The 23361-nt window shown below is 36.2% G+C and overlaps 2 protein-coding genes and 1 pseudogene across 8 annotated transcripts; 2 read left to right on the top strand and 1 right to left on the bottom strand.

The window, feature by feature from the left end:
* Nucleotides 1-1923: 1923 nt before the first annotated feature.
* Nucleotides 1924-6083, bottom strand: LOC140856618 (uncharacterized; annotated as a pseudogene).
* LOC105038957 (uncharacterized) lies at nt 6044-21521 on the top strand. 7 transcript variants are annotated; one of them, XM_073242902.1, is made up of 9 exons: nt 6116-6290; nt 7697-7793; nt 7872-8513; nt 8601-8695; nt 8766-8856; nt 8959-9390; nt 9474-11300; nt 14300-15754; nt 20615-21521. In XM_073242902.1, exons 2-7 carry the CDS (start codon nt 7704-7706, stop codon nt 10947-10949), a joined length of 2826 nt encoding a protein of 941 aa, XP_073099003.1. In that variant the 5' UTR covers nt 6116-6290; nt 7697-7703; the 3' UTR covers nt 10950-11300; nt 14300-15754; nt 20615-21521. The 7 variants fall into 7 exon arrangements, with proteins under 7 accessions (XP_019704184.1, XP_073099003.1, XP_073099000.1 ...); XM_073242899.1 differs by having other exon boundaries at nt 9474-15345; nt 15526-15754; XM_019848625.3 differs by having other exon boundaries at nt 6044-6290; nt 7704-7793; nt 9474-15754.
* Nucleotides 17164-21251, top strand: LOC105038956 (uncharacterized). Its single transcript, XM_073254561.1, has 5 exons — nt 17164-17364; nt 17712-17780; nt 17974-18061; nt 20869-21041; nt 21138-21251. The coding sequence occupies exons 1-5, from the start codon at nt 17164-17166 to the stop codon at nt 21249-21251; spliced, it is 645 nt and encodes a 214-aa protein (XP_073110662.1).
* Nucleotides 21522-23361: the final 1840 nt, after the last annotated feature.

Below are 23361 nucleotides of genomic sequence, written 5' to 3'. Positions count from 1 at the left end.
ATTCTTTAAGATACTTGAGAGATATTAGATCAACTTTGAGCTCTAATATTTTATGATCATCAAAATCATCTTCAGGGTTAACAATGTTAATTTAACTATGTATAGAGTTTCTTTAACTGTGTGCAGTGTTGAATTAACTATGTACAATATTAATTTAACTGTGTGTAAAGTTTCTTTAATTATATGCAATGTTGAATTAACTATATACAATGTTAATTTAACTATGTGCAGGATTCATTTAACTATATACGATATTAGTTTAACTATTTATTATATTAAAATAATTGTATACTATGTTAATTTATCTATGTGCAGTCTTAATTTAACTATGTACAGAGTTTCTTTAACTAAGTGCAGTATTGAATTAACTGTATATAAGTTAATTTAAATATGTAGAGTTTCTTTAACTGTGTGCAGTGTTGAATTAACTATGTATAGTGTTGAATTAACTATGTGCAAGATTCATCTAACTGTGTACAATGTTAGTTTAACTATATACCATATTAATTTAATCGTGTACCATATTTAGTTAATTATATGCCATAATATCATAAATTACGGAGTATATATGCTGATGTATTCGGAGCCATGATACTTCCTATGGACACATAAAAAATTAGCCCTCTGTTAGGGCCTATGGCACAACAGGGGTCGACACATGGGTCGCCCCTGACATAGGCATCATCTCATGGGTTGTCTCTTATGGTGTGTCAGGCTAAAAATAGCATACCAACATCCCTTTTTCAAAGAAGATGACCCAGAGATCATCCCTTAAGATCTTCTGATGCTTGAAAAGTGACTTTCTCACATTTTTTGATTTTCAAATATTGTAAAATCACCCCTTAACCTTCCAAAGACCTCTTAAATGTTAGTTTAACTGTATACCATTTTAGTTTAACCATGTATCATATTAGTTTAACTGTGTATCATATTAATATAACTATGTACAATATTAATTTAACTGTGTACGATATTTAATTAACTGTGTACAATGTTAATTTAACTATGTGCAGGATTCATTTAACTGTATACTATATTAAATTAATCGTATATCATGTTAAATTAATTATGTACTATATTAATTTAATTGTATGCATAGTTTTTTTTAACTATGTATAGTGTTGAATTAACTGTGTACAATGTTAATTTAACTATGTACATAATTTTTTTAACTATATGTAAATTAACTATATACAATGTTAATTTAATTGTATGCATGGTTCATTTAACTATGTATAATATTAATTTAACTATGTACAGAGTTTTTTTAACTGTGTGCAGTATTGAATTAACAGTATACAATGTTAATTTAACTGTGTGCATGGTTCAATTTAACTATGTATCATATTAATTTAACTATATATCATATTATTTTAACTATATACCATATTTACTTAACTATGTATCATGTTAAATTAACTATGTACCATGTAAATTTAACTATGTGTAGTATTGAATTAACTGTGTACGATGTTAATTTATCTGTGTGCAAAGTTTATGTAATAAAACTATGTATAATGATAAATTAACATTGTATAATGATACTTTAATTGTCCAACATGCAAGGCAGTCCAATTTAAGCCTATGATCGAACATCGAGCGTAAGGAGACATTATAAAAAAATAATAAAGTCCCAAATAGAGTTCAGCTCAAACCATACCATGAGATATTAGAGTGTGCTAGTACATAGCACTATTATTAACAGTGTACCAAATTCAATTGTTTCATTGATCTGTATTCTTATAATTTAGTAAGATAAAACATAAAATTGACAATAAGAAAAAAAACATATAAGTTCAAGTCAAAAGTAATTGAATAACTAAAAAAAGATATATATTACTAGATTTTATAAATTTATAATAAATAGCAATTTCACAACATTCAACTATTCTACTCCTTAGAAAACAACTCCAATCCTATATCTTATCCAATAGTCTCATTATAAGTCCTTCTATTATGTCCTTCTTTTCTATATCGTCTACATTTTATATTTCTTAATAAATCCATTTGTGAAGCTCTTCTCTTCTTTTTAGGCCTATCAGGAGAAGTATTCATAATAGGAGATAAAATATGTATCTCATCTGATGTACTTGGACTCAACTCAATATCAAAAATTAGATTAATAGTTTCTGTATATACTCTTTTATATATTTTAGTCTAAAAATAATTATCAGTGAAGTGATATAATGATCTACCAGCGTTCTCAATGCATATACATGCATGCTTACATGGCATGGTATTCGTAAGATTTGCCATTCACTATAAGAGCAAGTGCATTCCTGTAGGTCAATCTTATATGAGTATTTTGTGTCCTTTATATCATAAATCATGATGCTTGATATAAAGACAGATAACCTTTGATCCTCTTCTGCATTTCTTTGCAATTCTTTTTCAGGATTCGAAAAAAGATAAGTTTGGATGCTGTAACCTCGAGTTCATCTATTATGCATCAATTGCATAATTTGGAGCTTTATATGATCAACTATCTAAGGAATGGAAGATGTCGAGCCTCTAAGATCCACTATTAAAATATTTAGTCAAATTAGATATCATGATACCTCAGCACAGATTTGGGAAGACTGAATTTGCCCAATGCTCTGACTTCGCATGCATTATAAAGTTACTTACACCTGGGACTTCTGCTATAAGTTTGCTCATTAATTTCTGAAAAATATTCAGCCTTAGAGTAAATGTAGCAGCGTTGAATAAATCAACCAACTTTTTCTTTTCAACTGCACAATAATGGATGAGCACCTGCATATAAAATAATGAAATGTTAATATGTACAGTATTTGTATATTAACATACTCAGCTATTTTAAAGATAAAACTTAAAAATTTGGAAGAGAATGCTGTATACCTGATTTTTAAAATTATCTATGATATGACGGATGCAATAGGAGTGGTAGCTATCAGTCAAGTACTTCGATAATATTTTTATAAGCCTCTGATATCTATTTGTTATAATCGTAAATGGTTGTCTATGATAGGTGACACAAGACTCTAAGGCTCCTTTCAAAATTTGAATAAATCAGTCACAATAATCATCATTCTTTATATCAACAATAACAAATGTTATGAGAAATATATCATCATTCGCATCTTTATCCGCAGCACTAAGTAAAACTTCTCTATCCTTATTCTTAATAAATGTTGCATCTTTGAATATCAAATGTCTACAACCTTTTATAAAATCATTGATTGAGGCTTTAAATGAAATAAATAGACATCTGAATCAATCTTCAAGTGTTTCATACACTGCTATGCTGTCCGGATTCATCTCAAGAATGGCATCACAATACCATCCTATCCATTCATAAGATGCTGGCCTTTGACCATAGAGCTTTTTGATAGCAATCTTTTTTTCATGTCAAGCTTGATGATATGGTAATTCCACACCAAATTTATAACAAATATCTTTTACAATATCACTTGGCCTATACAAAGGTATATTTTGAATTTTGTCCATGACAATATTTGAAACTCAATGCTTCAAAGTCTTGGGATGAGATCGACCTTGTAACCTTACTTTGTAAGTATGTTCATTATTCATTATTTTAATTATAAATCTATCTTGATTTTCAAAGTGAGAAGCATAAATGCGCCATCCACATCCTTTATATGCATACTCAATGGTCACACGCTGAGGATCATTCTTTACAAATACAAAATCTCTGTAATTTATAATACAGAAATTACGAATCATATTACGAAGGGCTTTGACATCTCTGAATTCTTGACTTACATCCTTTATAGAGTTCTTCCAAGCATCCAATGTATTTCTTGGATTTGGTTCATCTTCAATGGTAGTTCTTATTTCTTTGACTACTCGAATATAATTATTCGAGTTGTCAAATAAGAAAAAACAAGATAAATTGCTCTTCTAACAATTTTTAGAATAATGTATAGGTTCAGCATTTTGGGATGGGCCGCTATCCCTGCAATGTAAAAAGGTCAACTTATCTTGATTATCACATTAGGGGATTCAATCTAATTAGAAAAAAAAATACTAAAAAAAACTGTAAATAAATTTTGTATTACCTCATATTGACTATCACATTAGGCAAATCCATCACCGATGTAGAATAATATACAACTATGTCAATTGTTGTAGCTTTTAACTTTAAATAATTTTGTATATATTCCTAACTTTCTTATTCGCTATGAGCATAACAAGCATTCTCGAATTATTAAGAATATAGAATTTTAAATCATAGAGGATAAATGCTTCCATCTCTCCATTATTTCATTCAAAATATAATTGAGAGTTGTGTCTTATGAAATTGAAATGATATGAGCTTCGATACTATAAGAGCACATGGCCATAAAAATAGGATTTTCAATGTCCTTACGATCCATGACTGTTAGAAACCTAGATAAAGTCTTTTAAAAATAAAAGATCTTTAGAAGTTAAACAAGTCAATGAAACAGGAAGAAAGATGTTTATTATGAAGGAGAGACTTAATACATACCTGAATTTTAGTATCATAATAATTTTAGCGCGAATGAAATGGGATTCGACAAGGCTAAGCAGAATTTCAAATGAGATAACTTCATCAAAAAGGCAAGGCTTACAACAGCTAAACGGGCAACGTTTTCAATTGTTATTTTTGATCTTAACAAACGAGATTCTATGATGTAATAGAATGTCCAAAAAATCTGGAAACTAGGGAATAAGAAATGTATCTAAAAGAGGACCGCCGTCAAAGGGTAACTTAGGCATTTTGTAAAGTTAAATAATGCCAAAAGAATGTTCTATTATGGTAAACTTAAAACGAGGGATCGGAAGTTAGAATCTTAGTCAACAGAAATTTTTTGTCAAAGCAGAATCAAAGGAGGGACCGACAATTATATTCTCTTTTATTCAAAGGGACTTTGGGTGTCTTCTTTGGGTATAGAATCGTCGGGGAACTAGTGTAGGAAAAAAGAGAGAGGAGAGATTATTTGTGCACGTGGAGACTCGTTCGCAAGGCATTTTTGTGAAATCTTTATGAAGTATTGGTATTTATTCTTCTTTGAATAAATTATTTTTCTCTTTTAATTTTTTATTTTTCTATAATTATTTTTTCTTGTGATTCTTTGCAAATATTTTTTCTATTTAGTGTTTGTTTTGGATCTTAGGCTATGATTGATCTACTACGTGTAGCGTATCATTTTGCAGCAAAGATACCATGGGAGCCAAGGGCCTGAAAGGGAAAACCCTAGGATTCAAGGAGATGATGGACGGAATGGAGCAATCCATGGTGATGGAGCTCTCTCTATCCTTCACGCGTGCTTCTCTTCTCGCACTGTCTTTGGCTTTGGGTATTTGGATAAAAGAACAAGGGGAGGAGTAACCTGAGTCGCCATAGGTTTTGAGACACCCAGCGAGCTTAAAATTCAGATCCAGACCCATCTAAAATTATTTGGACCTCGAATGGGCTGAATCTGCTGGCAATTGAACAGGCCCATCCATTGAGAAGTAACATAAATCAATTTTTGAGAAGTACAAAGCAAGGCTACATCAGTCACAAGTTTGACGTTTAGAATTAAATAGATCAGGAGTATAGATTTGTAATTGAAAAAGAAAAAACAAAACTGCTAAAATTTTGGAAAGGATTCAGCTAACTGCGAATTATAATAAAAAGAAAATAGTTTTTTTAAATTTTTAGTATTTGATCATATGAGAATACTCATACGAGACACAAAAGCGACAGAGTTTGACACCTTAGCAATTAAAACAATTAAAGCATATAGACAAATTGTTTGACCTTAGGAGGACATGTGGAATAGTTCAAGAAGTTCTCGGCTTTTCACTTCTCTTTGGACGGCACGCTGTGAGAAAGTAAGATGGCAAATTCGTCAAATGCTTGGACGATTTCTTAATCACCCTCATGTCGGCCGTCGCCTTGATCAGGTGCATCAAAGACAGGTTCTACCGTAATCCACGAAATCACAACCGACAATCACACGCTCCCATCCATCGCCAATCACGTCGATCGCACGTGCGGGACACAGGTATATATTAAAAAACACGGCAAAATAGACTGCCGAGTTATCGTTGACACCCTCCACCTCTCCCCCCACAGCCCGCCCCCTCTCCATCCCTCGCTTCGCTCTCCCTCTCAAATCTCCCTCCAGTCTCCCTCATCTCTTGCGGGCGCTCTCCTCCCTCTATCTCTCTCCCTTAGAGAAAGACAGCGACAGACGCTACTTTTTCCGCTCTTCGATCTTACCATCAGCAACTTCCTAACCCTAGCCCTTCTCTTGCCTCAAGAATCCACTGTTTTCGCTCAAGTTTTGCATCAAGAGGTATGATCGCTTTCTATCATCCTTTATTTCTCTTTTTCTCATTGAATTTTTACTTTTAATTGATTGATACGTGATTTAACTTGCACTGTGTATGTCCTTTTTTTTTAAACTTGAAATACTGGGTTCCTGCTCTGTTGTCAATAGTTGCTGATGTCTGGTGATGGGATTTAGTTGTTTGGTTGCTTTTATTTTTTGCTTGCTTTCAGGACATTATAAATAGTGTAATGTCATGGTTCTTGCTTATGGGTCTCTTGTGGGTTATTGCCCTGTTGTTTTCTTCCTCGTGGGTTCTTGCTCTGTTATTGGCGGTGCCAAATGTCTGCCGATGAGATCTACTTGTTTGCTTGTTTTGGTCCTCATTACGTTCCAGGGCACTAGAAACTTGCTACATGTAATCTGGGAGTGCTAGTTGGGAGATAACTGTTGTTCAAGAACTTGTCTTGACATGCTAATTTCCAAAAAATTGAATACGTGCATACACATACATGCACCTCTGGACACTTGCAGTTTATTTTAAAGGATAGTTGGCTTTCAATATGGTTTTGGTGATGATTAATTTCCTTTGCTTGAAGATGTGCCTGCATAGATATTTCTGGTGGCTATGGCATTGTTTTGATGTTTGTTTGTTAGATGATGGTGTTAATGGCTGCATTTAGCATACTCAAAGTTTTAGTTTTGGATTATTGGTGAGGCTAATAACATATTATCTGAAAGAAGCTGGGGAGAAATTCAGAAAACATAAAGATTAAGAAAGGATAAGGAATATACAGTAGAATGCTGGAGACATCTTCATATGAGATCAACATATAAGGAAATGTTTTCGAAGCTTGCACAATTTGTTTTTCATTCTTCTAAAGCTATGTTAATGAAGGAAAATTTTTTCTTTGGATCATTTAAGTTAGGGAAGTACTAGAGTTTTTTATAGTCGTGGATTTCATTTGATTATTTGATCTACTGAATTTATATACTATATTAAATTACTTGCCTAGTTGTGTTGTTTGTTTTGATCGTGCATAAAGCAATCTATTAGAAAGTAGGATGAGGCATCTATCACATCTAAGTATCTAACTATAACTCTTATCTAATCCACTTTATCTCTCTCTTTGTAACTCTTATCTAATCCACTATCTCTCTCCCTCTCTCTCTCTCTCTATCACGCAGAGAGAGAGAGAGAGGGGAGGGGAGTGATATCTTCATTTGCATGTTCTTATTTGATCATAGATATAGTAGAGTTGTAGTTCATTTTGTGTATGAGGTGTTTATGATATATGTATATTTAACATTCCATGTTTATAAATTTTGAAATGTGCCTATAATATTATAATTTCTTCACCGATGTTTGTTGTATTTTCAATGTTACCTTCTAAGTTTTCTATTCCCAATTTAAGTTTTTCTTATATTCCTAGTTACCAGATGGCAAATCGTTTACAGCCAGGTCCAGTTGATAAATCTGTACTCACAGATCAGGCACGCCACAGATCAGCAATTATTGAATCTGGGCAGGTAAAAGCTGATCTATGGAGTTATTTTTTGTTATTTCATTTATTTATATCATATTTTGATACATAAACTGTCTTGAAGGCTTTGAAACCTATCAGATTTGTTGAACATGGTCGCAAATTGAATATGTGGAATGTGGAGCATGAAGGAGTGCTAGATCTCCTTAAGAGAGCTGGCTTTTATTATTTATCCCGCTTAAAGCGGATACACTTGGATCATGCACTACTGAATGCATTGATTGAGAGATGGCGAAGGGAAACACAGACATTCCATCTCCGGCATGGAGAGATGACTATATTGTTGAAAGATGTGGCTATACTGACAGGCCTCCTTGTAGATGGACTTCCAGTCACTGGCAAGACCAACTATGACTGGGAGCAGCTTTGCATGGAATTATTAGGTCAAGCCCCTGATCAGGTAAAGGGTGGTTGTGTCAAAATTGACTGGCTTTATCAACATTTCCATGCAACACCAATTGATGCAGAGCAAGCTCAGATTGAGTTTGCTGCTCGAGCATACATCATGTATCAGATAGGATGCAGTTTATTTCCAGACCCTAGTGGGAACCGAGTCCACCTAAAGTATTTGGTGTTGCTTAGAGATTTTGACATGTGTGGTCAAATGGCATGGGGTGCTGCAGCACTTGCATATCTATATAGAGAGTTGGGAAAGGCCAGTTTGGTTGGAAAGGCTGAGTGCTGTGGGTTTTTGACACTACTTCAGGTGACATAGATCACTTTTGATAAGTATATGAAATAATATATATGGTGTCTCATATTTTCTAACATTTCATATATGAATTATTTTTAGATATGGGCATGGGAGCACCTTCATGTAGGTTGCCCTCTACGCTTAGAGCATTCACAGGGTGATGGCAACCTAGATGACAAACCACTAGGATCTAGGTAATAATCTCTCATATTTTATTGAATCCATGGTTTCCTTAAATGTCACTTACAAATGAATGTATTTTAGGTGGAATGTCCCATTACGATGCTTTGAGAATGTTAGAACCTCGGACATTAAGTTTTATCGCAAGGAGCTTGATACCCAGATGGAGTCTCAGGTATACTTGCACAATATTATGATACATGTCAATTCACATCTATATGTGAAAATCATGTGAGTAATGCTCATATAGTGAGCATTCAAATATTGGTCACTGTAGGTCATATGGGATCCGTATACACCAGAATTGATGGCAAGGCTACCAGCTTATTGCATTGCTGGATCTGAGGTGTGGCGCTCTAGAGTACCTTTGATCTGTTATGAGATTGTGGAGATGCATGTCCCAGACCGTGTGTTAAGACAATTTGGGATGCTACAACATATCCCAGAGACTGTTGAGGCTGTGGACAGATTGACGAGGCAGGGTAGATCTGATGAGGATTGGTCTGTGTATCATGAGCAGTATATTACGCGATGGACTGACAGATTATCTACTGTGGTAACAGAACATGAGCTCGCAGATCCAGACCCTGTCAAAGTATTAGAGAGTTATATGCAATGGTATTGGAGCATTACTCGTCGGTGGATTTCTACACCTGTTGATCGTCCTACAATATCTGATCAGCCACGAGTTAACATTGAGAAAGTTTTGGTATGTAATCTTTTACGTGGAAATATATGCTTAATTTATATGATATATCTGACTTATTTTTACTTCTCTGAATCATCTTGTAGGTCGATCTAATAATTGATGTACGAGAACAAATAAGAAAGATGTCAGTCAATAAGGCAGTGGTTAAGAGTGTCTCTGAGACTCTCACTCAGATTGAGAACCGCATCACCACAGTCCTAGATACCCTCCCGTTTGATGCTCCTCTTCCAGCACAACAACATGATGATGTCCACCCTACTGCTTCCCATCGCCGTCCTGCCATACGACGTCGTACACATCATCATATTCTGCCATCTGCTTCCACAGATACTGCCACAGACACAGAACTTGTGCCATCTACTGCAGCGTCCACTGAGACTGTGCTACCAACGTGCGTTGCTGTTGCCACTGAGCTTGCTTCATCCAGTCCTGCCCCCACCACGCTGGAGTTGTTGCCATCCACTTCAACCTCCACCGAGTCTTTGCTGCAGATACCCACTCTTGTTGTTGTAGAGCCTGCTTCATCCTCTCTTGCTCCCCACAATATGGAGTTGACTCCATCCACTCCAACATCCACTGGTCATGCAACACCCACCCTCACTTCCATTGAGCCTATTTTATCTAGTCCTGCTCCAGCCCTTCTGGAGATGGAGCCATCCATTTCAACCTCCATTGAGCATGTCATGCCCATACATGCTCCTGCCACTGCAGAGACTACTTCATCTGCTCCTGCCCCAACCATGATAGAGCTTGAGCCATCAAGCTCAGCCTTCATTGAGCATGTTGCATCTGTCCCTTCTCTTGCTGCCGCAGAGGCTACTTCATCCACTCCTGCCTCTGTCATTACTGAGACAGCACCTTCCACTGTAACCTCTGCCGAGCCTGTGCCACCCACCCCTACTGCTGCTCCAGAGACTTCTTCATCCACTCCTACCACTGTCATTATTGAGCCAGCACCATCCACTCTGGCTTCAGGTGAGCCTGTGCCACCTTCTCCTGCTCCTGTTGTTACAGAGCCTGCATCATCCCCTCTTGTCCCCACTATTGCTACTCCACCTATTTCGACTCCAACCATCACAGATTCTACTTCACCCACTCCTGACCCTGTTTTCAAGGAGCCAGCACCATCCACTCTTGCCACCTCTATGATGGACACAGCACCATCTGTCTCCGCCCATATTGAGGCTCCAAGTGCTTTTTCTATCCTTACTCAGGCTGTTCAGTCCCTTATCCAGCAGGATTCTCAGAATGGTGAGGCCCCTATTACTAATAAATGCACGGAGGAGATCTGTGACATTAAGGCTAGTAGCAACCCTGTGAAAATGGAGGCTCATGAAGCAAATGCTCATATAGAGGGAGCTGAGATGCAAAAGCCAATGGATGTTAAGATGCAGGAGGTTACAGATATTGAGTCCCAAGAGGCTCATGGTCACATGGAGGCCAATGTGCATGGAACCAAAGAGGCTAGTGAGCCTATCCACGGTCATGGTCATGTTCGAAGTTTTGTGAGAAAGCGGAAGAGGAGGGTCTATCAACAAACCTCTTCTGCCCCACACTGAATTCCTGACCTTGGAATGGTTTCATTTCTTGCCTGCCTCTGGTGGGTTCTTTAGGAACCTCTGGCCCCTTGATCTGCCCTTCATCATGTTGGTGCTCATCCTCAAGCACGCTGTATTATTTGCCTCCGAAGTTCTTCATGAGGAGTTCAGCCACAATCTCATTGGAGGATGTCAGATTTCCTTTGGAAAGCAGGCTCTGTTTTGTGGTTTGAATTATTCTAGTATGCTAATGAAAAAAATGTTTAATGCAATTGGGGCGCAACATTTGTTCATTTGAAAGTTGTGATCGCTTGGCCTAAGGAAGACCTTGCCGTTAGTAATGCTGGTTGCTGAACTAGATTTTCAACTCTGGTAGAGTTATTATAGAATTTAAAACTATAAGAAGTTTAAGCAGTCCATTTATGTTATTCATTTTATGTATCTATAGTTTATGCACCGGATGAAATATGAATGCTACAAAGGTAGTTGAAGGTCAAAGGTGCACAGAATGTCGCCTCCTTCTAAAGTAAATATGACAATTCTACTAATTGTTTGATTTATCTTTTATGCAAGGTAGATGACTGGCAATTTGCTGGTAAAAAATATTTGTGAAGTTTCCATTGTAGCCACTATCAAGTCTGGTCTGAATGTAACACATACTGCTTAAATTCTTTTATGAAAAATTTTATACTGCAGTGTTCAGGATAATTGCTTTAATTAATGGCTTGCAGTTTGATCTGTGTTCTACTGAAGCTCTGCCTACCTGAGCATGGTTGGCGTTAAATAGGTCTAGTGACTATATAGGATGCTATCCCTTGCCGCAAATTGATAAGGTGGCACTGGATAGGACCAAAAGTGAATTTGACTCTACATGACCATCACAAAACTAGTAGAAATAAGCCTTTTCCATCTTTACTTTATTTTTGTCGCTGTAGATTGATGCTTGCAGTAGATACATCACCATTTGTATCAGCATGTGACATGTGCATATGTAACCATCATATATGTGAAATATATTCTGCTAGAAAAGTTTATTGCCTGACATCTCTTGTTTGTAAATGATGTCATGGTAGCAAGAAAATAGATTGATGTCAATACCTTGAGACAATCCTGCATTTGGACTTCAAATGATTTAGATATTATGTGCTTTGTTGGTAGCAAGATGATTTCTAGAATCGTGCTCGTATTCTGATATCCTTTTGATTTGCATGACTGCTTTTTGATTAAGGTATCTCTTGAGTTGTCCCCAAGTTTTTTATTTAATTGAACCTATTAATACAATATGAATAGTATATCAATGTTTTGAGTCTCGGTAGTCGGTACTATAATCCATGTCAGTAACCTATTGGTATTGGTCTGATTGGCGTAATGCGTCTCCCTTTAGGGATGGCAATTTTAGCTAACCCACCGGATGCTCGACCCGACCCGATCTAACTTGATCCGAATGGTGCGAGTTTTACCCGACCTGGTTAGAACTTGAGGCGAGTATGGGTTCTAGTAAAAAAAATATCCGAAGTGGATTCAGTTTGGGTATGAATGGTGATATGTCCCGTCCTAAACCTGACCCGATACAACTTTAATCTAAATCCCCCTTTTAAAATTATAATTATTTTATAATATTTATATGATGAGTTCCTTGCAACCCGACCTGACTTGACCTAATCTGAGACAGGTATGGGTATGGTGTTTTTAATTATGGGGCGGGTATGGGTATTGGCTAATCTGACTCATACCTGACCTATTGCCATCCCTACCTCCCTTACCAGCATAGTATGCTGCCGAAGTTAGCACAACAGCTATACTAAGTACGGCCGTGTACTGAGCCCTTGTTCATACTGATACCGTTCTAGGTCAGTATGTTACACCTTTAACTGGCCGATACATGTTGGTACTTAAAACCATGGGATTATATATTTCAAATTTGGTAGGTTAGGATGGATTTCCTTTTTCCCTACTTCAACCAATTTATTTTTGGTGCATGCCTATCGTAAATGCCACCACCTTGCATGAATATTGTAGTTATGATTGGACTTTGGATTGGCAAGTTGAATTGGACAGTTATGTACCTGCAGATTCGCCCAGGATTATGTGCAATTATTTAGAAGGCAAGATCAAAGAAACTTCTGGGCTACATAGAATATGAGTATGATTTATATGCTTGCTGATCAAAATTTTTTAGCAGTTGATTTTCAGAGTGACATGATCTTTGCAAAAAGCAGATATGAAGTCACAGATTTTGTTTATTGACAAGGAAGACTACTGGGTAATCAGATCAATTTTTTCTTGTTATGATGTATATGAATGCTTGCTTGGCTTTCACCTGTTGATACTAAATGCTTATGGGATCTTGCATCTGCTTTCAGCCCAGCTTCTAGAAGGTTATATATCTCCTTTTGCTTCTACAATATTTTTGAAATCTCAAACATGCTTCTGTTCCTGCTTCTAGATGCTTGTGAGCTTTTTTTTATCTCATCACAATGTATTTCCATCATGGTATATTGACGTATTCATTCTTCATATGGATATGCAAAGAATAAATACAATTCGAGTCTTTATGGGCTGGTCTGGAAAATGATTGCTTGCTAGTAGTCCCTTTGATTTTTTTTAAGGAAAACTTTAGTGATTTACTTGATTCTTCCTCTTTACAGATGTGTATGGAATGGTCTAGTGAGCTGTGGGCCTAGAAATAGATTGTTTGCTAATAGTCCCTTTGATTTTTTTTTCCCCTTTTTTCAAGGAAATCTTCAGTGATTTCCCTGATTCGTCTCTTTACAGATTTAGGATAAGTAAAACATTAAATTAGTGACAACTTAGGGCCTACTCTGATAATCTTGTGGGATTGGGAATAGGATTTCTAATACTAAAGTTAGCAGGCCCAGCCAACATCAACATGATAACCACGTAGCAAATGTTCTGTGGACTATCACCATATTGACAAAGACAGTGATCTAATTTCTTCTTGCTAGATGTCTAAATTAGACACTCCTACTGGGTCCCAATTGAATGAAAAGTAAACCTTCTTATGCATGTTATTTATTTTACTGACTGACCATGAAATTAAGTAGAAACCTGTATCATCATAGTTTTTAAGTTTCTTATTTTGTTTTTTTGTCAGACTGGTTCTCATTTTATTTATCTCGGACATTATCATGAGGATCAAGACTCCTTTTGGGATGAGTTTGCATCTTGTGCCAAGAAGTTCATCCTCATAACTTTAAGCCTATGTACCTTATTCTTATCTATCTGAAGAAGAGATGGTGTTGACCTTTGCCTGCCTCCTGTTAACATAGTTTGAAAGGCACCACTGAGGAATCATCTGTTATTAATCTGAAATAAATATTTCTGATTGCGCTTTTAAATTTGTTTTGTAGTTTCCTTTCGACTAGTTGCAAAGATCCACCATTTGAGCTAGTCTCTAGAACTGCAGAAAACTTTCAGCAGACGTATGTTAGAGAAATTAGATAATGTTCCTACAGGCTGATATACTTGGGCCTTGTGATGATGATTAGCAACTTTTGCATTCTGTCAAACATTTCTGTTCCCTGGATTTGTTGATGTCAGTGATAGGCAAATGAAGACTAGAATTTCAAATTTGAAAGCAGTGTCACTCTATCTGGAACCTTCACAACTGGACAGCAAGGGACAGTTAGCATGAGGCACGATCACGTGTCCTAGGAGCATGTAGAGTCTTCTGATGAAGGAACAAAAAAGATGGATCTGCAGATGCTTTTCCAGCAAAAGAATATTTTGATGATGAATATGAAGGGTTAGGTGAGAGGGACACAAGATCTTCAAGAACCATACTCTGTAATTCTTTTGAAGAGAATCAAAATGCAAGGATGATGCATGAATAGAGAGAATGGTGGTCTGACATGAGCATTCATCTCCTCATAGAAGTGAGTACTAAAACAGCTCTGAAAGTTTTTTAAGTCCAGCAGGTCACTTTTGAAGCTCCCTTGGAGAAATTTGTTAAGGTATTTGCTAGTTCATAATTTGAGTTTGGAGATTTTACCTAGAGTACCATAAATCTGACTGATGGGATTGACTTGGTACTCATAGTGCTAATGGTACTCTTCAAACAAGAAGTGCTCGCTGGTGGAACTGGCAGTGCTGGATATGGTATCCAAACTCTGTAGTTCTTATGGTGTACAACAAAGGGCAGAAACATCAATGGATCATAGTCTGCATGGAAGACCATCATGATCGGATATGTGCTGCTGGTCTTACACAGAACAGAAGGCCAAGATGACTTGTCAGTGAGGAGCAGCAACATATTAAACGATCATAGTCTGCATGGAAGACCATCATAATCAGATGCATGCTGCTGGTATAAAACAGAACAGAAGGCCTAGATGACTTGTCAGTGAGGAGCAGCTACATATTAAACGATGAATGAAGCATTTGATTGTTTTACAATGTAAGTAAAACTTGGAGTATCCCTTTTGCCAGCAGTAGTCATCTGGGCTAGCTTGGATTCCTGAAGGGCTTTCCTCCTGGTTCACTGTGTTCTTGCTTTTGGTTGACAACCCTCATTCTGGCATGCTTTTATGGTTGGCTTAAAAACTGAAATTACACTAAATGTTTATTATTTTTGCAGTTGAATCGAAGAAGCTGCTATTTCGCACATGTAACTTAAAATATATTTGGTTACCAGCAAGTTCTGATATGATGACACTCTGAGGGAGAAGTTGGCTTTGTTGTTCAGATTGAAGGTTGAAGCTGTAGATTTTTGTTGAACTTGCATCTTGATCCAAATGTTTTGATGCCATTACATTCATCTTGGAAATTTTGGAACCTCGCTGCAGGAGAAGTGCCGAGGAGAGAAGGTGCCAATTGGAACCTCTCTGTTTGTTGGATATTTCTGTTGCCTGTCAATTTGGATTAGACGATGCTAATTTGGTGTTGGCTTCTGCAGCTATACCCTTGACTTGCTGGAATCTGTAGTATCTATGAAGTGTTTTCTCTCATCTTAATATGTGTTAGTTCTGCAGGAAAACGTAGGCTGCTATGATGCAGCATTACGAATAAATGCTTGGCCTTTGCTAAAACTATGAGCCACATGCAACAATATACATATCAGAAATATGTAGTACACCTACTCTTACTGGATGTATGCAACGGAACATTGTCCAAGTCAACACATTAGCTTTATGAGTTTGAGGCAACAAAAGGGTGTTTCATGGGAGGTTTTGTAAAGAACAGGGCTACTAACACCAACTCTAACAAGCACTGATCTTGGTTAAGCATTTTGGTTGCATGATTTGGGGTTCTTTAAGTATTTTCTTAAGTGTAATTGTACATATCCATTATTCTTTTTGGGTAGATACGAATCCAAATGTATTTATATTTATTTTTGAACCAATTTATTTGGAGAATTATAGTATTCGTTTGTTATTGACTGCAGTACGGTAAATTTATCTGTGGGAGTAGGGGAAAAGACTACCAGGCACTTGCTTGGATTATATCGCCTCATGCATGGCAAGGGGACAAGGATTTGATTATGGTTTGGTGTTAGGCCCCCTAGACGGGATCGATATAAAGTTGGGCTAGCCCCTCTTAGTCACCCATGAGAGAGAGAGAGATCCAAGGTAAATTATTTCAATCTAGATATTTAGGGATGTACTATCTAAGGCTGGAACTGAGAACCTCCCCCAAAAGATGACTAATGAGACACAGCTCAATTAACATACTGTTTGTTTTCTTATAAAATCAATATGGTTTTTTCATGTATTTAGTGGATGCATTGCCTTGTGTGGTTAATATAATTTGAGCTATAAAATATTCAATGTCATTATGTTCTTCTCAGAAATATTAAACTTTTGTTCTTATTATTATTATTTTTTTCATTTATTGCATAAGAGACTGATAGACAATGGATTATCCAATCAAGGTAGCCCTCTCCCGAGTATTGTTAAGCTTTCGAATAATATTGATAGTGGGATTCAAACCTAGAAGTAGCTTACTAGCAAGATAAATTAACATTGTTATGCACATCATGATTGGCATTCCTCTCACTTTGCATATTTTTGTATTTGTTACTTGTAATGATATCATATTTTGATAATGTTATTACTTTATTTAAAGGTAAGACACGAGCTATTCACCAGCTAAACTCTTTAATCTTGTGAGATCACAACCATTCAAACTACTTGCTTTCATCATATATAGGGGTGTCAGTGGAGGTTGATAACCTGATTTGAAACTGATCCAAGATACATGGTTTAGATATAAAAATATGAAGGAGATCCATAAGAAAGTTCTTACAGAAAAGAAAGAAAACGGTGACGAACAGAACAATGCAGCTGTTGCAGAGGGTGGAACAACAAATGACAATGCTGTGAGAGAAACATCTAAAGTGAATTTCTTAATGCTTGGTCTTGACTTGCCTTCTCCCCCTCTTTTTAAAGATGCAATGGAGAAAAAAATCATACCTCAGGTTCGCATATTAGTTATGTTGGACTGTTTTTAATAGCATCTGCTAAATAAATGCTATTGTCATAAATTGCTATTATATGATTATATAAAGTGAAAGTATCCTTCCCTAGTCTCAAGTTATTAGTAAGATTTTATTGATACCATAACTATAGCATGGTCTAATTCTTCTATACTGTCATGATGCATATTTTGCTAAGCCTGTCTGTGGATGAGTCTCTTTTAGAGAGATGATCTATATATACACTTTTCTTTCTCTAGTGAAAAATACACCGCTATTGGTTTAGCTCTTTTTCAAAGAAGAGAGTGTTTTTTTCTTTGTTTTATTTTTTGGGCATTTTTTTTTTCCAGGGGGTGGGTATTGAACCAGCTAAAAGTGGGTGTGAGTTGCTGCCATCCATGCTTTCCTCATATATTATGGTCTATTTCATCTATACCATCATGACACATTTTTTCTGAGCTTCATTACCAATGATCCTGTTTTAGAGAGATAACATACCCCTTTTTTCTTTGGTAAATAATACACCACTGTTAATTTAGCTATTGCTTAAGGGACAGAGGGAGAGAGAGGAGCCAACCATCTAAAAGTGGAAGTGCCTTTATGAATTTGCAGAAATCAGTATTTTCTTCGTATCATGGAATGCCGTACCGCCCCATGCTGCCCGGTATGGGCCATCCTGTACCATACCGGTCTTGTATTGGTACGCCATCTCGGAGTGTACCGACACTATTGTACCGTATTGAACCGCATATTGACATTACAGCAGGATTTTATCGGTACGGGATCCGGTACCGAGACGGCAAATATTGCTTCATATTATCACTGTTATCCATGCTTCTTCTCATGTGCACTAGCATGGTTTACATTTTAGATAGAACTTCCTGAAAGCCATATAAATTTTTTTGTACAAATATGCCAGCGGATAGGAAGCCTTTCAGTCTTACTTGTTTACTTCATAGCCAGGAGTTTCAAATTCTGCTTGTGCCTACCAGAAGCTGCAAGGGCCAGTGTGGTTTAAGGGTTCTAATGCTTGTTTTCAACCATTTCAAGTTGAGAACAAGCATAGAGAGAAGCCTACAGTTCTTTAAATGCAGTTTCCATGCCACTAAGCAGAAAAACATTGAGTTTTGGTCTAGAAAAGCATTCTAGCTTTCTACATCTCTCTCTCTCCACCCTTATTTGTGTTCTTTGAAAAGATTGAGAATTATCTAAAGATTAATTGAAAAAATAATGTGGGTACTTTTTGTTGATGGATAGCATAAATGCGGGATCAAATCGAAGGAAAAATGGTAGTAGATTACCAGTTATGTTATAGATGTGTCTTGGATGTGTTTTCAGATTTGATGAATATATAGAAAATTAATCCTATAAAAGCATTGCAATCGTTAATGCTATTCAATGATTTCCATGAAATATAAACTGCATCAAATTAATGAATGTTATGTTCATCAGAGATGATTTCTTGTGGTTGATAAAAACATAACATCAATCAATTTAATGTTGTTATGTGTGTATGAAATAATTTCCTACTGTTTGTTAATTGAAAACATAAATTCATTAATTCAATCATTTCTGTTAAACTGATTGTATTTCAATGGTCAATCCAAACCAATGCTTTCAATATATTTAAATAGCAAGATATGTGATGTTATTAGGGTTGAAAATGGATCGGATACGGATCGGATACCACCATATCCATATTTGTTTTGTTTGATGAATACAAATACGGATATGGATATTATTCGGATGCAAAAATTCATATCCATATTTGTTTTAAATGGATATGGATACAATTCGGATATTAGAAGTATGGATATAATAACGGATATTACTTAAATAATTAAACTTTATGATTACATAATCAAGATATTACTAAATAGATGATAAATTAAATAATAACATATTTATATAGTTGTATATTTTTTTTAAAAATTAATAAGTATCATATAAAATTATATAGGATTACACGTAGATTTGGATATTCGGATACGGATCGGATAGTTGTCTATCTATATCCATATCCATTTTTCTTTGATGGATATGGATACGGATATTAGGCAAATCTTCAAATTTCTATCCATATCCGGATTGATTCGGATATGAAAACGGATCCGAACGAATAATATCCATTACTACTTTCACCCCTAGACGTTATGTAGTATAAAAGAAAACATAGAACTTCAGGGCACATGAAAAATCATGACTAAAAAGCTTCAAGCGATCCTCCTAGCAAAGATATAACATCAAGACAATAAAACATAAAATAAATGTAACAAAAATGGTGGCAAATATAGGCTGTACCAGGGATGTATTGGGCATCTCCAATTATATGATTTTTACCTTACGTCGACATGGCATGTGGTAGAGTGCATACTGTACCCACCCTTAGTTGAGATGGGGTTGGTAAGTGGTATTTTGAACCTTGTTACATGGGCACTTCACTACCTCTAAGGATTATATTGTTCGACAAAATGCCATGTCCAGGTGGTCTGAACTCCCAAATGATCTTCTAGACCATATCCAAGTGGCTCTCCACCATTAATTCCACTAATTTCTGCTTGATTTGCAGACACTATTGGCAATTTTTGCCCGCAATCTTCTTCCATGTATCAATCTCATTGGTAGTTGCTCTCTCTCCACCCTGCCTACCAACACCCCCCCTCCCCTCTTTTGAAGCAAGCTCTGGGGAAAGTAGTGCTGCAGAATCTATTACTGATGGACTAAAAGTGGAGATTTTAATTTTTTCCCACTAATTTTGTATCCTGTCTATTGGGTTTCAGGTATTTCTATTATAGCAGTATTTTACCTGACTTATTAATTTTGTTTAGAATTTTTAGGACTTGGGCTATGAGTTTTGACATATTGAATTTCTGCCAAGTTCACAAGTTGTTTCCTCATCCTTGGTCATACTCATAATATTCTAGTTCAGCACTTGTGATATGTCTTGTTGACCATTTGGATGTGTAACAAAAGGAGCTGAAGTTTGAGCATAGTGCCACTTATGGCAACACCTATCAAAGTAGGTAGGAGTCTAGAAGCAACTAAAAGAATGATTACTCAACACATGGGTGATGATTATCATTTTCAGTCCTTTTGTAGATTGCCAGTTGTTTCATGTGATTTATAATTATAGTGCTGTTTGTTTATATTTTCACTTGACGTTTTCTTATGTTAAAGATTTGCTTCTGAGATGCCTTGCCTTTTCTTTCCAGTGGTTTATTTTAGAAATTCAATATTTTCTTCTTTTCTTCAGGTTCCACTTTTTAATATATTGAAGAAATTTGATGGTGAGACGTCGCTGAGGTTGTGGTGTCTTGCATTGCAAGGATGAGATATCGTGTTACTAGACCACCTAAGTACCTGCTTCTCCACATGGGGCGTTTTGCAACATATAACTTCTTCATTGAAAAGAATCCTACTCTTGGTATCGACACAATTACATGAGGCAGTTGTGCTATGTCTTATTATTGTCTATGATATATTAAATTGCATCATTTTCTTTACCAGTTAAGTTTCCGGCTAAGAATCTCGAGTTGAAGGATTATATTCCATTACCGGCACCAAGGGAGAACAAGAAGCTGCAGTCAAAGTATAATCTTATTGCTAACATTGTTCATGGTGGCAAGCCAGGCGAAGGATCTTATAGAGTTTTCGTGCAGCGTAAATCAGAAGAGCTATTGGTTTTCTTTTGGCTAGTCTGAAGCTTGAGATTTATTTTTATGTTGAAAAATTCGATGGCTTTCTGAACTTTGTTTACTGTCAGGTTTGAGATGCAGGACCTTCATGTAACAGAAACTCTTCCACAAATGGTTGCTCTCTCAGTGACCTATATGCAGATTTATGAGCAGCAAGGGCGACTGAAAGATGCTAGTTCTTGCTTTAGCTGCTAGGAATGTGTAACCCCTAATATACAGTGGCAAGTCACTGTAAAAGAGACTCCTATAAAGTCCCTAAAAATTTTCACTACCAAATTGTCCATTTTTTTTCTCAATTATTTTGTAAAGGCTTATGAATTTTACTAAATCGGTTACACACCTGAAAAAACTAATTTGCTGTTAAGTTCTACTCTGAAGTGTTGGATTTTTGTACATCACTCTTGAGGACCGTGATCTTCTCTATCATTGTTTCAATAAAGACTGATCCTTTATTACTTTGCTGAATTTTTTTTATTTACTTCGTCGCAGAGATCAACTATGGTGTATACCTGCATTCATAAAATCATGATAAAGATTATCATATCTGTGTTGATTAGATCGCATTGAAAACCTTTTCTGGGTGTCAGTTGCTCTGAGTGCAGTGACCTGCGCATAGGGGACCAAATACTCTTCTACTCGCAGTAAAACTTAAATGAGATGGTTTCTTGCAGTTTGTATAAGCTGGTTGGGAGGCTGATGGAGTAGGTAACTGAAGGGTGACGTGCAGCTTCCTGCCAAAAAAACCGTAATATGTTGCTTTGACCCTTTGTACTTGAAGCCTCTGATATCACTGCAAGCGATCCTCTCTAGTTCAACATTGTGTTTTGCATTGAGGCCTTTGGGATGATAAACTGTAAGCGAACTTCTCAATTTTTGATCGTATATTCAATCCTGTAACATTCTCTGTGATAGTTTTAAAGAAGTGTTGCGTTGTTTTTAAAGGGTTCTGCGCTATATGTGGAGGTATGATATCAGTTGTTTTTGCTCTAACACGCTAGTGATGAACCATCTTAATATCTGATGCATCTCTAATGACAAAATATATTTTTTTGCCTGCCGGATTTGTGAATGATTTATTCCTGCTTTCTAATAGGATGTGCAACTCTTTTTAATTTTCCTCTATGAAAATCATGGCGGTCTAATAATGTTCTGAGACTGAAACGAGCCTGGGGGCGCTAGTTCATCACATTTCTAGATCCAATCTATCCATTTTCCTTTTTGAGTTGGGTTGGGGTTTTGTTCTTAGTGATCTAAACTCATTCTGGGACTGCTGTCGGCTTAGGTGTAAAATAGTTATAGAGTTTAGATGAAGCTATATAAAACCAAGGTATAGTTTTACAAGTCAAACCTGTTTATGACCGGCACGGCTGTTTTATAAGTGAAGTTATATGTTATTTGTTGTTATAAGGTAAACATATGAACTGGTTTTAGTAGAGAATATAATGGCTCATTGGTCTCAGCTGAGTTTGGTTCAAATATGCTAGACCTGCACCTTACCCGTATGGAGTTTAGCTCTTGATCTACTTTTAAGTAACTGATACGTGATTTTGCCTGTCTGGCCTTCTTTAATTGGTCTAGTTCAATGTTCTACAGAGGTTCACCTATCTTAATCGGAGAAATTATTAGTTAGAATGATTCAACCATGTATAACTTAGACCATCCAATAACAAGTCATTGCACCATCCAAAAGAATGGATCTTTTCCCATTCAAAACAGTAGAAACTATTGGTTGACCAATCATAGTTAGCAGTGAAACTTTTTATCATTTAAAATTTTTAATTATGGATAATTGTGTACTTTAATATACTCATTTGTTATTGGACAGTCTAATATATGGGTGTGTGTGTGGGGTGGGGGGGTGTCAATAATTTCTTTTTGAATTGCTGCTTTCAAAAACAACCGCCACAACTTTTTGTAAAGCAGAAACAGCAATATCATGTATTTTGTTATGGCTCCCTTGGCCAAAGTTATGTGGGAAACGTGTAGGTTCTTGAGCTGTTTCTATAGAGCTGGGATTGTCAAGAAGACGAAACATGAAGGCAGAGAAAATCTTAGCTTGATTATACTCAAAATCTAGACCACATTCCCTAGTTGGCCAGGATATACGTATGGCTAAATAAAAGATGATTTAAAAGAAACCAAAAAAAAAAGGAACTCATAGGAACTTTTGGCTTATAAAATCTAGTTGATATGTAATGTCTACTTTTTTCTTTCTCACGGATGGTTTTAAATCATAAAGTTGAACAGGCTCAATGCCGTAGCTGGCTAGACCGAGCCCTTTGTCAAATAGATTAAATATAGACGT

Source organism: Elaeis guineensis, chromosome 1, assembly GCF_000442705.2.
Source record: "Elaeis guineensis isolate ETL-2024a chromosome 1, EG11, whole genome shotgun sequence".
Taxonomy (NCBI): Eukaryota; Viridiplantae; Streptophyta; class Magnoliopsida; order Arecales; family Arecaceae; genus Elaeis; species Elaeis guineensis.
Note: the sequence above shows the minus strand (reverse complement) of the source record. Positions and strands in the feature narration are given on the sequence as shown.